The sequence below is a fragment of the Anas platyrhynchos genome, chromosome 1 (assembly GCF_047663525.1).
Source record: "Anas platyrhynchos isolate ZD024472 breed Pekin duck chromosome 1, IASCAAS_PekinDuck_T2T, whole genome shotgun sequence".
In the NCBI taxonomy this organism is placed as follows: Eukaryota; Metazoa; Chordata; class Aves; order Anseriformes; family Anatidae; genus Anas; species Anas platyrhynchos.
The window spans coordinates 140,188,949-140,203,250 of NC_092587.1; the positions used below are offsets into that span (position 1 = coordinate 140,188,949).

At 38.7% G+C, this 14,302-nt stretch overlaps 1 protein-coding gene across 6 annotated transcripts in view; it reads right to left on the reverse strand.

Annotated features, from left to right (window-relative positions):
- AFF3 (ALF transcription elongation factor 3) overlaps positions 1 to 14,302 on the reverse strand; it is a 337,507-nt gene that overhangs the window by 143,639 nt on the left and 179,566 nt on the right. For all 6 annotated transcript variants that reach the window (XR_011805753.1, XM_072030956.1, XM_072030955.1 and 3 more), the window contains exon 5: positions 50 to 136. Coding sequence is in view for 5 of the 6 variants with exons in the window: in XM_072030956.1 (XP_071887057.1) it covers positions 50 to 136 (87 nt within the window). In the remaining variant the exon portion in view is untranslated. The remainder of the gene's footprint in view (positions 1 to 49; positions 137 to 14,302) is intronic.

Genomic DNA, 14,302 nt, shown 5'->3' on the forward strand with positions numbered 1-14,302 from the left:
TGTATTTTGAGGTGCAGAAGGCATGCCTTTACATTGTTACATCTCTTACCTTGTTTGGGAAGGAAAACTTGCTTTGTTCTGCCTTCCCTGGTGTGTGAATAGCTGATAGTGGTGGAGGCCAAGAATGGGTCATCTCCTGAAAAACAATATTGTAGAGCAGACTGTATTTAGAAAGTCAATGGAACAGGAGACAATAACAGTATATCAGTAGCACAATTGTCTGGGTAGTGGAATACTAAGTTACTGTAGCTTCTAGGAAATGCCCAGTTTACATATAATCTAGACAATACATGATCTACATTGATTTTTATCGCACATTCTTGAGAGAAGTTCTTAAGTACCATTTCATTTTCCTGAATAGTTAATGCATCTTAAGTGCAAGAAGTTTGATTTTTCTGCCAATCGGCAACCACACTTCTATCATTCAATGTATTCTGTCTGGTGAGACTAACAGAATAATTTTATTTTTATATTTTGTAGTATGGGAACGGAAATCTCAGTTTGTGACCGAGTAATAAAGTACATCCTATGGACTAATAGAATAAATTTCAGAGGCAAGGTCAGAATGGTAAATGTTCAACAATGAACTTGCCCAATGGTTAATTCCTAAAATTACCTTTTTCATATTGAAGGAATTGAATCAGCTCCTAGTTGCCACTTTTTTGTGCCTTGCAGGTGACAATTGTACAGCAAAACCTAAACAAGGTGTGCTGCACTCTACCTTTGCCTCCTCTGCATTATTTTTTTCTTCTAAGACATTTTTAATAGCTAAGAGATGCATGTAGCTCAAATTGACTTGTATGCAGTCATTTCTGACCCAACTTCAGGTAGCAGGTAGACACACCTTCAATGCCATCACCAGTCAAGGAAGAATGAGTTGGTCTCCAAAGCAAGTCTGCTTTTAGGAAGGTAGGGACTAACGGATCTGTGTGAGTTAAATATTTCAGATAGGAGATGCTTTGTTGAGAGAGAGGCTTTCATATTCCTCTCTAGTGTAGGCTGTTATAAGATGGATGTGGTTTTTGACGTGTTCAGCAGCAACAGCTATAATATTGGGTGCACAGTAACTTAACAGAAGTTATATGAGAAGCAATGCAGAGGATGACAATCCTGAAGAGCCAACCCATAAGTTTCAAGAGATGAAGAGGAAATAACATCCTGCCTAAGCATGGGACTCACTGACACTATCAAGAGTTTGTCTGACAGATGCTTTGTGGGTTTTTGATACCATTAGCTGACTCTGGAATTGATTCTCAGTGATATTCCAAGGAGATGTGCCGAGATCTACGATCACTCCCAGAATAATACTGGAGTTATATTTCCATGACTCATTTATTTTTAAAGAGAAAAGAAATTGTTCTAGTTTGAAAGAAGGTGTGGGTGAATCTCTTGCCCATCCCTCACTAGTGCTGATGGAAGTGCTTCCTGACCCTGCATGGACTGCAATGGGGCATTTTTTACATAAAAGAAAGTCTCTGGCTCTTCTGCCAATGAACAGATCAGCCCTTTCAACATAGTTTATTAGTAATAAATGTCACCTTTAAAGTGTTCTTGATAAACAGTTTATTTCCTAATAAAAACTACATTCTTTTATTTTATTTGAGGCTAAAAAGTTACATGATTTATTATACTTCTGTAATCTATGTGGGTGCCTGTAATCAGCACATCATGTGGTTTGCAGTTTCAGTATCAGAATTGCTTTGCTTTTCAGTTCTTTGAGGCAGATTGTTCATCTTATGACTCGTTTATCTGATAAGTGCCAGCAATATAGTAAGTTTTAATATACAGTAAGTTCTTTAAACACTGGCAAGCAAAAACTCAGGCTACTAAAAACACAGGCAAGCATTTTGACATTTGGAAGGGAGCAGTCCTACAGCTGCAAGTACCATAGGTGCTGATATTTACAAATGATGAATGAATTGCATACTGAGAAATATTCCAACTGTAAGAGTTTATGACAGCAAATTGGCGGAAAGCAGAGTCGCAATAGGGACTTCTACTCCTAAGGCTGTGATCTAAAAAAGGATCAGTTCCTCATTTTCTTTTTTCTGTTTTTCTTTTACATGACCATTTGCTTACTTTCTAGAAAATTGGATACTGTGCATACAGAGGAAAGGTGTTTCCACCTGTAAAACTCCATTCCCAAATGAAGTGTTTTTTCCTACGAGCTAATGTTCTGAGAACCAAAGCTTGAATAAGAAAGAATTATGTACTCCTTTCTTTTGAAGGGCAATGCTTTATACCTCTGTCAATCAAAGAATTGGGCCAAACAGCCTGGGAGCTTCTGGTGGTTTTGACCTAAAGTCATCCTACTTGTGAAATGCTCAGTACTTATGATTTCCATTTGCCTAAGCAGCAGTTCCTCCATGTTATACAGTGGCTGACCCCCACTGTCACCTTCATGGAAACATCCTCTGAGAAGTCTGCTATATGCTGTGCAGAAACCAATCTGTTAGCAGGAGCAGGGCTCTTCCCTCCCTTCTTGCCTGCCCAAGTCTGACAATGATACCTTCATCCATGGAAAGGACTAGAGGGCTGATTAAAAATAAGGGTGACCTTTTTTTTTGACATGTCAAAATCTTTCATTTTTTCTTTTCCCCAAGATTATTTCTCATCCACACTTCAATGAAAAATGGCCTTAATCGTCCTTTTTTCTTTTTTTTTTTTTTTCATTTAACTTCTCTTCTCCTCCCTTTGTACGTTGAGTTGTCGTATATAATAAAGTTTTCTACATAATTTAAGTTTGATGTAACCTTTTCTGACACACAGATTTAGTAATATCACTGATATTTACCTTGGTTAATAATTGGTATTATAATGAATATCTGAATGTGATTTTACCAGAATAATATTTTGAATTGTGATCCTACCATCTATTAATTGCTATTCTTTGAAATTCAGATGACTTAGAAATGAAATCAAATTAGAAAACAAAAACTAAAATGTAAACAGAAAACATAATATATAAAAAAATCTGCAAACTATGGGTTGTCAACTTTGAGCAGTGGTAAGCTTTAAATGCAGTAAAATATTTTTTGATGAGAGAAGCATTAAACTATGGGCACAGTCTCCACTTGACTGCCAAGAAGAGAATCTTAGAAAACAGAAGGAAGGATTTAGGTGTCCAGAAAGGTCAACGGCAAGCAGAAACAAGTATAGAATATGTCCCTGTGCACCAACTCTTGTGATTTTAGGCTCTCTCTGAAGATATTTGACACAGATTAAAAGCACTAGTGGTGGCATATTATTATATAAAGATTTTTCTTAGTGCATGGTGTGAAATTCTTGAAAATGTAAGCCTGAAAGGCAACTGTCTAACCAACTAAATAAAAAGGATTCAACTTGGAATTCAAAAGGACGGTGAGAATAATATTTCATGCACAGCTTCTCTTTTCTGGTCAGCTAACTTGTCTGTCTTTGGTGTTAGGGATTGGCAGTATTGGCATAAAATATCCACTGGACCGAAGCCAGCATTTCAAATCTGCTGATGAACAGCACTAACAATGTAAATGTTCTTAAGATCTTCTGCACCTTCCAACTGATATTAAGACTTATGATTGGCACAAATGATTTTTGAAATCAGAATGAGAAATAATTCTGGGATGTTTTAAACATAAATAGGACAAAAAATGTTTCTGAAATATCTTGAATCAGGTAATGTTCCAGCCATTACAAGGCCAGGGTCTGATCTTAAACCGATTTAGATCTTTCTCCCACCTTGATTTCACTAACCTTAGAGTCCTAAACAATGTTCACTAAAAGAAACACTCAGACACCATTTTGGGTCCCAAAGTGTGGAAAACAGATTTCTAAACTGAAGAATGAAGCCCTGAGCAGACTGCTTAGAAAGTGGAGAAGCATGCATGCCCATCTGCAGGACAGGTTATCTGAGATGACGATGACAGCCCTGCTCCTCCTGCAGCCAGATGTACCAGATTGAAGGGCAGCTCAGATGGCCTGGGATGGCGAGGACCAGCAGAGGTTGCATGTACAGGGACAAGGTGGGCAAGGGGACAGCAGAGGAGGCATCTATGGGGAGGGACATCCAAATTACAACGGGCCACTCAGTAGAGGTCTCGGTAGACCTCTGATTGCCCTCATTTTTATTAATGCATGCTTCTCCTTGTACGGGTTACAGTGATGCTGTTTCCAGCTGACATCTTTGTGGTGGTGGTAACGGCACGTTTCATCCACATGCACATTGAAATTCTGCAACCGTGTTCTTTTCTGCCTGTTGTAAATCAGTTTTCAGCAGTTATACGTAAATGTCCAGCTCTACAAGTTAAAAATGCCTAAACCTAGTTAATCTTAGTCAGCATACAAACTATGCTTTTCTTCTCACTGAAGGGAAAACCTTCAGATAAAGAAATCTATAGTACTGTGTATCCTTGCTCCAAATGTAGTTTCTGCAGCAACAATTAAGTAACGAGACATTTCCTGTGGATTAATGTCAGCATTGTGGTGTTTTGTTTGGGGCTTTTAACCCTAGCTTGTAGGTAATTTTTCAGGAAAAGTACCATGCAGAGGTAAATAATAGTATTTACTCCAAACTCAAGGCAATGCTGTTTATCTAGTGCTATCAATCTTGCTGTGTGGTGTATGATTCTAGGAATGGGCGAACTGATTCAGAAAAATTGTAATTAAAAACAAGTCATGAATTCAGTCTCATCTAAATTTAAATTCTTGCCACATGTATTACCTTGTTCATTCGCTGCCACAACTCAAACGTATCATTGGCCCATTAAGAAAATTGACTGTTTAATCCTCCTCTTTGCTGGTGCTCACCTAGCCAATTCTTGATTCATAATATTTTTTCTCTCACAGAGGGTGATTTAAGAAATTTTTGTTGCATCTCATAAAGGACCCTGTCAAATACCTTTTGAAAATTATCTTAGCTGGCTCAACTTCGTACACAGCTCTACTGACATGTCACAGGAATTATATGGGATTGGGGAGACACAATTTTCCTTTGCAAATACTCTGCTGGATAGCACACAGGGACCACAGAGGGGCTTTCTTTATAGTCACCTATACTGAAATGCAGCTTTTAGGTAGGCATTGGATATATTTTTTCAGCTGAAAGTAAAGGCAACACAAAACTAAAAAAGAGCTTTCCAAGACCCCTTAGCAAGTGACCAGAGAACACTGTTTGAGAACCTTTAATTCAGTTACTCTCCTCTCTTCATAAAACAGATTTTTATTTTTAAACACAGGAGACTCTCTTTAAGTGCTGTCAGCTGGCAAAGGTCCCTTTCAATTCAGTGAAGCTCCACTGCCACTAGTTGACAATATGGCTATGATTTTAGTGTCAAACATCCAAAGCAAAGTGTCTGACAATGAAACTTTTGGAGACTATGTTGAAGCTGACAACATTTCACTATGATAAGATTCTCATGATATGAAGAATCAAATTTTCATTTTTTTTTTAAATTGGTTCCTCTAGTGTCTGTTATTGCTGTGACTTTTCTCACCCAAGCCTCAAATATACATCTATAAAACAGAAATATAAAGCTGTCTCCTCTTGTTTCTTTAAGATGTCACTTTTCCAAACTACACCTACTTACTCCTTTTTTCTTCTTTTTCATAAATTCTCTATTTTCCTTTGAGCACTTGATCATTTTCTTCTTTCCATTTGAACATTTTTTATTTTGTCATTATCCTTTTGGCAACGTGCTATTCAGAACTACAATAACCCAACAAAATATCTTGCCATTTTTCAGCTTCTGTAGTTTAATGTATTACTTCATTTCCATCCACTTATTTAGGCAGGTTTTGATTTATGGTTAATATTTACGTCATGTATGATGTCAAATGCTTTCTAAACTTGAGATAAATGACAAACATGGTTTTGCACACACACTAACTGGAAGATGACACAAGGGAACCACTATGAGCTCTCTGTGATGGAACAAGAAATAGTCTTAAGGATACCATTTGTGCTGAGCTGGGTGCTGGTTCAGCACCAAGTCTCAGTCAGCAGTTCTGTCTCCCTTATTCCTGCTGAAATGATTTCTAGAAGTTTTTTTTTTTTTTTTTTTTTTTTTTTCTTTTTCTTTTCATGGTAATCTGCTGTAAAACATGCTACCATATTTCCCCTTTGCCTCTAGTCCCAAGATCCTTCCAAGGCCCTGTTCCTTTCTATGACACAAATTTATTTCAATGGGCTTCATCAGAACAATTGTGTAGCTTGTGACAGAGTCTTTTGTACTGTGCTTAGTTTTTCAGACCCATACAGGTGGACATCACCTTAATTGCTTAATGGAAACAGGACTCTATGTGTGTGTGTGTGTATGTGCATCTTAGGGAGAAAGCAAGAAAGTGAGAGAGAACGAAAGAGAGAAAGGAAGAAAAAAGGAAAGAAAGAGAGGAAGAAAGAGAGGAAGGCAAAGAAAAAGGAAGGAAGGAAGGAAGGAAGGAAGGAAGGAAGGAAGGAAGGAAGGAAGGAAGGAAGGAAGGAAGGAAGGAAGGAAGGAAGGAAGGAAGGAAGGAAGGAAGGAAGGAAAAAGAAAGAAAGAAAAAGAAAGAAAGAAAGAAAGAAAGAAAGAAAGAAAGAAAGAAAGAAAGAAAGAAAGAAAGAAAGAAAGAAAGAAAGAAAGAAAGAAAGAAAGAAAGAGAGGAAGAGAGGAAGAAATTAGGCCCTTGGAAAGGGAGAAGGTCAAAGATTTTGCAGACTGCAGCATTAAATAATGTGTTCAGCATTAAATCTCCAGATGTTTGGTATCTGCAGAACTAAACCACTCCAAATCATGAACATTTGTAATGTGATCTGTGGATCAAATCACTCTATAGCAAATCACAAATGCCAATGCAATAAATTTATGTTTGGAATTTCTCTCTGCTTTAGTGGAACCATCCTGCAAATAACCTGCAACATTTAGTCAAGGTTCAACAATCTAAGACAGTTAAACATGAAAAAATTCTACAGCCACTTACCAAATGGATTTAGTTAGTTCCTTCAAAGTGTGCTTATAATTCTTTAACAAGGAGTGTTGCATATTGTTATTCATTTATGGGGTCCAAATGAGCTTATCTGAATATCCAAGGGAATAACAGCTTGATCCTAAGAGCAAGTGTTAGCTAGGGCATAACCTGTGCCAAGCTCTCTCATACCAGAGTTAAAGCCAGAAAGATTTCTTGCCTCTATCATGAAAGAAAGAACATGTACGTCTACAGGTATATCACAGAACAGAAACTAGGGAGGTTCCATAAAAACTTTTAAATATTCTTCACTCAAATAACAACATCAAAAAAATGAAAAAAGAAGACAAAACTGCTCTCTATGATCTTAGTTGGGAAGCTATGTTTTTAACTGAATACTCTGGGCCATATGATATGACAAACTGTCTGAAAACCAGCTTTGCCTGGGCAAGCTGAGATGATGTGGTTAATCAAGGTACAATCTTTATTAGTGCATTAACCTCCTGCACCCAAGGACTGTGGATTCTAATTCCTGAATTGCCATGCAAGACTGATGCAGCCAGTTTTCTGGTCTCAGTTGGCAGCAAGCTAACAGAAGTGGCTAATGAAGATGAATAGCTGCCTCCTGGGAACGGGGGGAGGAGAAAGAGGAAAGAAAAAGACCTAGGATACTTCAAGGTCCAGATCTCTGCATGATTTCAAATAATAATGAAAAAGTGCACATAGTTGACATTTTCAGAGATCATAACAAGCATGTTAATTCTGCAGCCTGCTAACAAAGCAACGGTAGCAGCCTCAGGATTGCTCTGGAAATATTTCAAGAAATTAAAACAAAGACTATCAGAAATAAAGACTAAGACACTGGTCAGCGTCTTACTCTGTATTTGATGGATGATTGTATTAATATGTACAAAGAAGCAGACAAAAAATGCCAAAAGCTACAAAACAGACACATTTACTATGAAAAACATCTGTGGTTTGGAGAACACAAAATACCACCATGGTAAATATTTAGCAGTGCTGAAATATCTTTGCCACAAATGCATGTAATGTTTTAATATAAACACTCCTTTATCCCAGACAAAAATATGCTGCTAAATGTAAGGATGTCATCAAAGAAAGATTTGTGGGGGAAAAAAACACAACTAATTTTCTGAAACTAGGCATTTTTTTTTTCAGGATTCTTTTCCTGTGCAAGTCTGGAAGCTTTCTGATAGGTACATTAATGGTCCTGATTCATCCCCTGGACAGAAGGTCAAATAGTAACCAGATAGGCCTAAGTCGATCTTAGTTCCAGTCTTTTATACTTGTGAAGCCAGTTTAAGAAGACTGGGGTACCAGAAAGACTCACATAGTCCCTGGGAACCTGAGGGCTCATACAAAGAGTGCTTTTATGCATCTAGAGTGGATGCTCACCCGTGGGTATGAATCAATAATTTTAACTCAGCCAACTAATTGAATATTTCAAGCTTCACAAACTTATGGGTAGTATAGCAGTGCCTGTGTGCTCTGTGCACAGGTTATGGGCAGACATTACATGAAATAAACATCTTGTGCTCTGGGTTGAGGTTTAAGGTGCTACCAGAACACCTTTTGGCTAACGGACCTGCAAAGCTGTCAGCCTTAACAAGGTGAGGGAAAGCTTCTGTTTCCTGCTGCTACAACAACCTCCTTGGTCAGGGTGAAAAGGTGATAGAGAGGGTAAAAAAAAAAAAAAAGACCACAGAAAGAAAGAAATCAGAATTAAAGTACTAGAATTTAAAGTGGTCTGAAATGTGGTTCTATGAAGCACAGCTCAGTAAGGTTTTGCCATTACAGTTTCTTAGTGATACTAGGAGAAATTTGCTAAATTTGCAGGTAAAAATTACAGCAGGCTGACACCTCAGAATATGGATCTGAGCACCAAGGCAGGGGCTCTCTTTCCCTTTTCCTTTCTGTAGCACAGAGAGGTTGTGCAAGGCAAAGTGGCCTGTAAATTCTGCCTGGACAGCCTTACATGGATGTGGCTGACTGCAATTAGCAAACAATTTTCTTTATGACACTCTGACAACTTGGGGAATCTGTTCATATACAAGGCATTTATTCTGAATGAGATTAAGAAATCAGTGTAGCACTGCATGCTTCAGTGTATGTGAATTCAACCATCTGTTCTCAAGGCTGCCTGTGTACCTCCTAGATCTGAATTGACAGAAAGATGTTAAATCTTGATGATTCTTACTCTAGAAGGAGAACAGCGGCACAAAGTGGTGGCTGAAGCTGACAGAGACCAATTCAGCTAAGAGTACAGATACGTACAGAGCTGAGCATGGACAAACTCATATCTACGAATGAAGGATACCAGATGTCCCTAGTAAAGTGGGACAGTGCACAGTCGATTGAAAATAATGTCCCACTATTTTAGGGACATGGTTTAGTGGGTAGTATTAGTGGTAGGGAGATGGTTGGACCAGATGATCTTAGAGGTCTTTTCCAACCTTAATGATTCAGTGATTCTATGATACTATGATTCTATCTCATGCTTTGGCCCAAAGAGCTTGTTCAATCATTGTGTGTTTGAAAAAGGAACTAACACAGTAGAACTTTGAGAGGCTGATGTTGGAACGGCCTGTTTCCTTTGTCAACATTTCTTCAAAAATGCTGGAAAATGAGAGGTGAAAAGGGTGAAAAGAGGAACAAAAAAGATGACAGTGATTTACAGAGGTCAGCTCTAGTAGAACAAGAGGTACTATGCTTTAATCTCATGAATATCTGCGAGGTGTGTGTGTGTGTGTGTGTAAACAAACACCTTTTTTCTAACATGACTTTTAGAAAACTTATTTGCAGCCACTTGCTGCCTTCTTGTATCATAAACCAGTGGCTAGAAGGAGAAAAAGGCAAACTGAATTTAGGTAGAAAAGAATAACATCTCAGGAGCTGGTGGTTCACTGTGCTACAGAAATACCTGAAATTCCTTGAAGTCTTCAGATCAAGAAAGGATGCTTTTCTAAATGATATGCTCCAGCCAAATACAAGGTAATAGGCTCAAGGCAGGGGAGAATGACTGCAGTTATCTGGATTGTTACACAGGTCAGAACACTAGTCAAATGGGGTGACAAAATGCAATGTTCAGGCTCACAACTAAAATGTACCTAAAGTGGGATTCATGTATTTTGTTTTGGAGCTTTTTTTTTTTTCTTCTTTTTTTTCTGTCCATCAAAATCCTTAACATTTATGTTACGCATCTGTAGGTCATGTCTCTATCTCCAGGGCTACCATATTTCTATATCTTGGTTGTCTCCCTATCAGGATGAAGCTCGAGAATGCATAAGACCCCTTTTTGCTCCCTTCTCAGTGTTTCCTAGAAACATATATACTGCACATGACCTTTTAATACTTTCACATTAAAAATACATTGTTGTTCTAGAAAGGTCAGCTGTGATCACCTAAAAAGCTTTCCTTAATTATACAGATAGCCCAATTTTAGGTTTTCCAGTTTTAATGGTGGCAAGCAGGTTAGATGGCTGGTTATATTTATGTCACCTTTTTCTTCTAAAAGGTCACATTTGGATTCTATCTCAGCCTGGAAGAGTGGTTGGGGTACGGACAGGAGAGGAAAGCTGTGGTGCTCCCCATTAGGTGCTCATCCTCACTCACTGGCAATGGGACCGGGCCGTGCAGAACGGCATTCCAGCAGGTCCATTTAGGCCACCAGCTGGCTCTTTGACTCCTGTCATCTTCAGTAATGCACGTGCCCTCCTTCCCCAATAGGTGTAGAGGAAATACTTGGGTCTGTGTAGTCCCAACTTCTTACCTCGGGGCCTGGAGAATGAGCCCTTAAAAAAGTAGGGGCCAGGTGCAAACATTGCCCTCCTCCCTCCAGGGCTCCCTAGGGAAACAACCCAAACTCTCTCCAGAGAATCTGCCTTCAGTGCAGGAAAGAAACAAAACCACTTTAGGTGACAAGGTGGCAGAGTGGGGCTTGGTGCTAGAGCCAGAGACTGCTGGGCCTGCTCCAAGGTTCACCATGAGGTAAAAGGCTGGCCAGAGCCTGCTGCACTTGGGGAACTGAGTAGTAGCATGTGAGTAGTAGTCCAGTTCCTATAGGTATATGCAGATGTCAATTGTAATCTCTGGGGTGAGCGGTGTCTTACGGTGTGTGCATGGCACTTGGCATGCTTATGCTATGATTTTGTTCAGAAGTTATGAGGCATAGCAGTTTTCATTGACTTTAATAGCACAGGTGGGCAGAGATTTGGAGAACCAGGATAGTCCCTCTTAGATAAATTACTAGATAACTTTGGAACTTCATCTGCAGTGAAAATGAAATCTTAAATCTTTCACAGCACAGTGATAGAGGTTCTCTTGGAAATGACGAAACATGTATTTGAACCTCCTCAAAACGACCATAAGACTGCACCTTCAACTGTTGAATTTAGCAACCTGTGAATTGACAGAAACATTTGTGGACAAGAATATCTGAAAGCATTTTAGAGAGGCAAAGCGATTTCCTTTTCTTTTTGACATCTTCCAGTGCTGATGTTTGAATGATTTGATTGAAAATGTGTCTCAAATTCAAAATGAGATAAGAGGAAGAAAGGATGCACCAGAGGACTGCTCAAAATAGCTGAGGATTTTAGTAGAGAAGTCCCACTGGATGCACTCTCCACCTGAAGTCCCTGAAGGCCTCTTGAGACCCCATGCATGTACACCATGAACACTGGCCTGTACAGACTACATGCAACAGTGGAAGAGGTTTAATTTTTCAGAGCAGATTAAAAAAAAATTAAAATCTGAGAAGTGATAAGGTGCTTGTCCTACTGCTATGTTCCAGTCTTTGCCCTAATGGGGCACGGACAGATAATTCAGGACTTATTGGTGGAAGTAAAGGGTTTGGTGAGCTGGCTGCACTGGCATCATCTTGTCATCACTTTTATCCATTTCTCAGAGTCAAAGCCACCAGTCAGCAGACACAGACAGACTGTTTTTCAAATTAATCTGTGGGTTGTTTTGCATGCTTAGGAGAGAGATCCTGTGAAAGCGCCAATCAGAGGATGGGCTCCCAGGGCAGTACCCCTGCTTGCAGAGCTGGTGCAACCACTGTTGGTGCAATTCAGGGGCTGCAGCTTCAGCCTTGGAAAAGGGACCCAGATCTGGGCCCTGAGAAGACCATGAAGGGGGAGGAGAAGCCTTGAGGCCAGTCCCCTGTTTCTATGTTGTAAAATGTTAAGTTCACCAGCAGCAGGGTGCTTCTGGAAACCCTTGCAACGATGTTTCTCCCACCTGGGCTACCACTGCTCTCCATCCTGTTCTCAGGAGCATAGATCAGCACTTGTCACTGCTCCCTGCTCTGCGGGGTGGCCTTTGGGGAGATTGCTGCCAGCAAGGAGGGCCCATTTGTTTGCTCCAGTTGTCCTTAGGCAATCTGGCATTTCTTGTTAAAACTGATTGCGAATTGTGTTTCTCTCGAGCTGCAAATATGCCCATGGAGCAGTGAAGGAGACCTTTCTTTAACTGTGCAATTCACTCTTATCTACCATTTATATTAAGTGCTTCTTCAAAGCTATCATTGTCTCAAGTTCTGTCTGCTTTAAGCCCTGAAACAATAACAGTTAGTGCTTATTGTACACACTGTCTTTCATTTGCAAGGTATTCTACAAACTTGAATTAAGCATCGCAGCACCCTTGTAATCTCTGTAAGTACTATGCTACCATTATGAGGTAAAACACATAAAAATGGAATTAAGGTTGAAAGACTCTTCAGTCAGAAAATCCCTTAAGAGAATCTTGTCGTTTTCATATCTTGGCACAAAAGGTATTGAGGATGACAACGCCAATCTGCAACTCCACTTGGAAAAAGTAAGAGAAGGTATGATGATGCACTGAATATACCCTGCTCCCAAAGCACATGTTCTGGCTCCATCCATTACATATTTTATTTCATTAAGAAGCAGAGTAATGCTACCACCTTACTCATTATCATAGACATTGTCTGCATAAGCAGTTCACACCTATTAAAAATACAACAACAACAACAACAAAAAACCAACACAATGGTTTTAAATGTCTTTTACATAATGAATGATGAGTGTTACAGACTGCATGAAACCTTTTTTTTTTTTTTTTTTTTAACTGAAGCCAAATGAACTTAATTTATCTGAATTGTTTAAAACCAAATGAGATAAATTATTTTGAATGGAAAAAACAAAACAAACAAAAAACAAAACAAAAAACCAACCAACTCCAAACCCAAACATATCTTTGAAACAGTTTATAAATAGTCTGGTTATGAAATGAGTAAACTTGATCAGATGAATGACTTGTATCCACAGAAAGCTTTCATGATCTACTGTATTGTGCTGCCTCACCATTTCTAGATATTTTCTGGTAATGCTCTACGAGAATCGCAGTACGCAGACAGCTTGGTTTTACAGCTAGGATGTTATGAAAAATGACACTAACAAAAGTTTTTACAACTCTCTAAAACATTCCTAAAGATGTTTGCCAGCAAACAGTAGGTGATTATGAAATTATGGGCTGTGTCATGACAGAGGCATGAAAGGAAGTAAAATGGTTACAAATGATTGTTTATTTTTGAGCTCTTAACTACACATGATTTAGTTGTTCACTTTACAGCAAAATTAACATTCTTCTGCTGTCATGTGAAAGAAAATGAGAATGTATGTATGTTCTTTGTTGTCTCATAAAAAATATGTTGAAAAATTAAAGTAATACATAAAGAAAAAGGAAACAGGACACAACATTATCACATTTTAATTATTACTGATTTTTAAGGAGCAAGAAATTAGGATGAGAAGCCTTAGCACTGGAAATATAAAATCTTAAAAACCATAAAGGGTTGTTTTGTAGCAGCAAGTATTAACTTTTGATTTCTCTTCAGGAGAACCATCAAACTGCTGTTCACTGGAATAAGAAGATTCACATTACGTCTAGGTATCAATTAATTTCCACTTAAGTCTTAAATAAGTCTCATATCCAGGGAAAGATTTTACCACTGTTGATTAAAGGTGGTTCTTTAGATCACTTCTTTTTTTTCACTTTGGAAAAGTTTCTTAGTAAGACACAGCAGCGTATGTATCTTTCAAAGCTTTACTGTACGTAGAATCCCATCAAAAGAAATATCACAACACAGAGCTTTTCTCCTTCGAGCAATAAAAGTGTAAATAAGGAACACCCTCCACATGAAATGAAGAGAGTTAGAGATTACTTCAATGGTAAAAGACTACTGTAATCAGAACATTTCATGCTTTTTGTGTGAGAAAAAGGGGATCCTGGAATTATGCCAGGAGGCTTAAAATAATTTGCATGGGCTAGGCAATTGCATCCAACTGGTGTATGTTGAGAAGAGAAACAACAATTACCCAGAGATGACTCAGCTAATGCAACC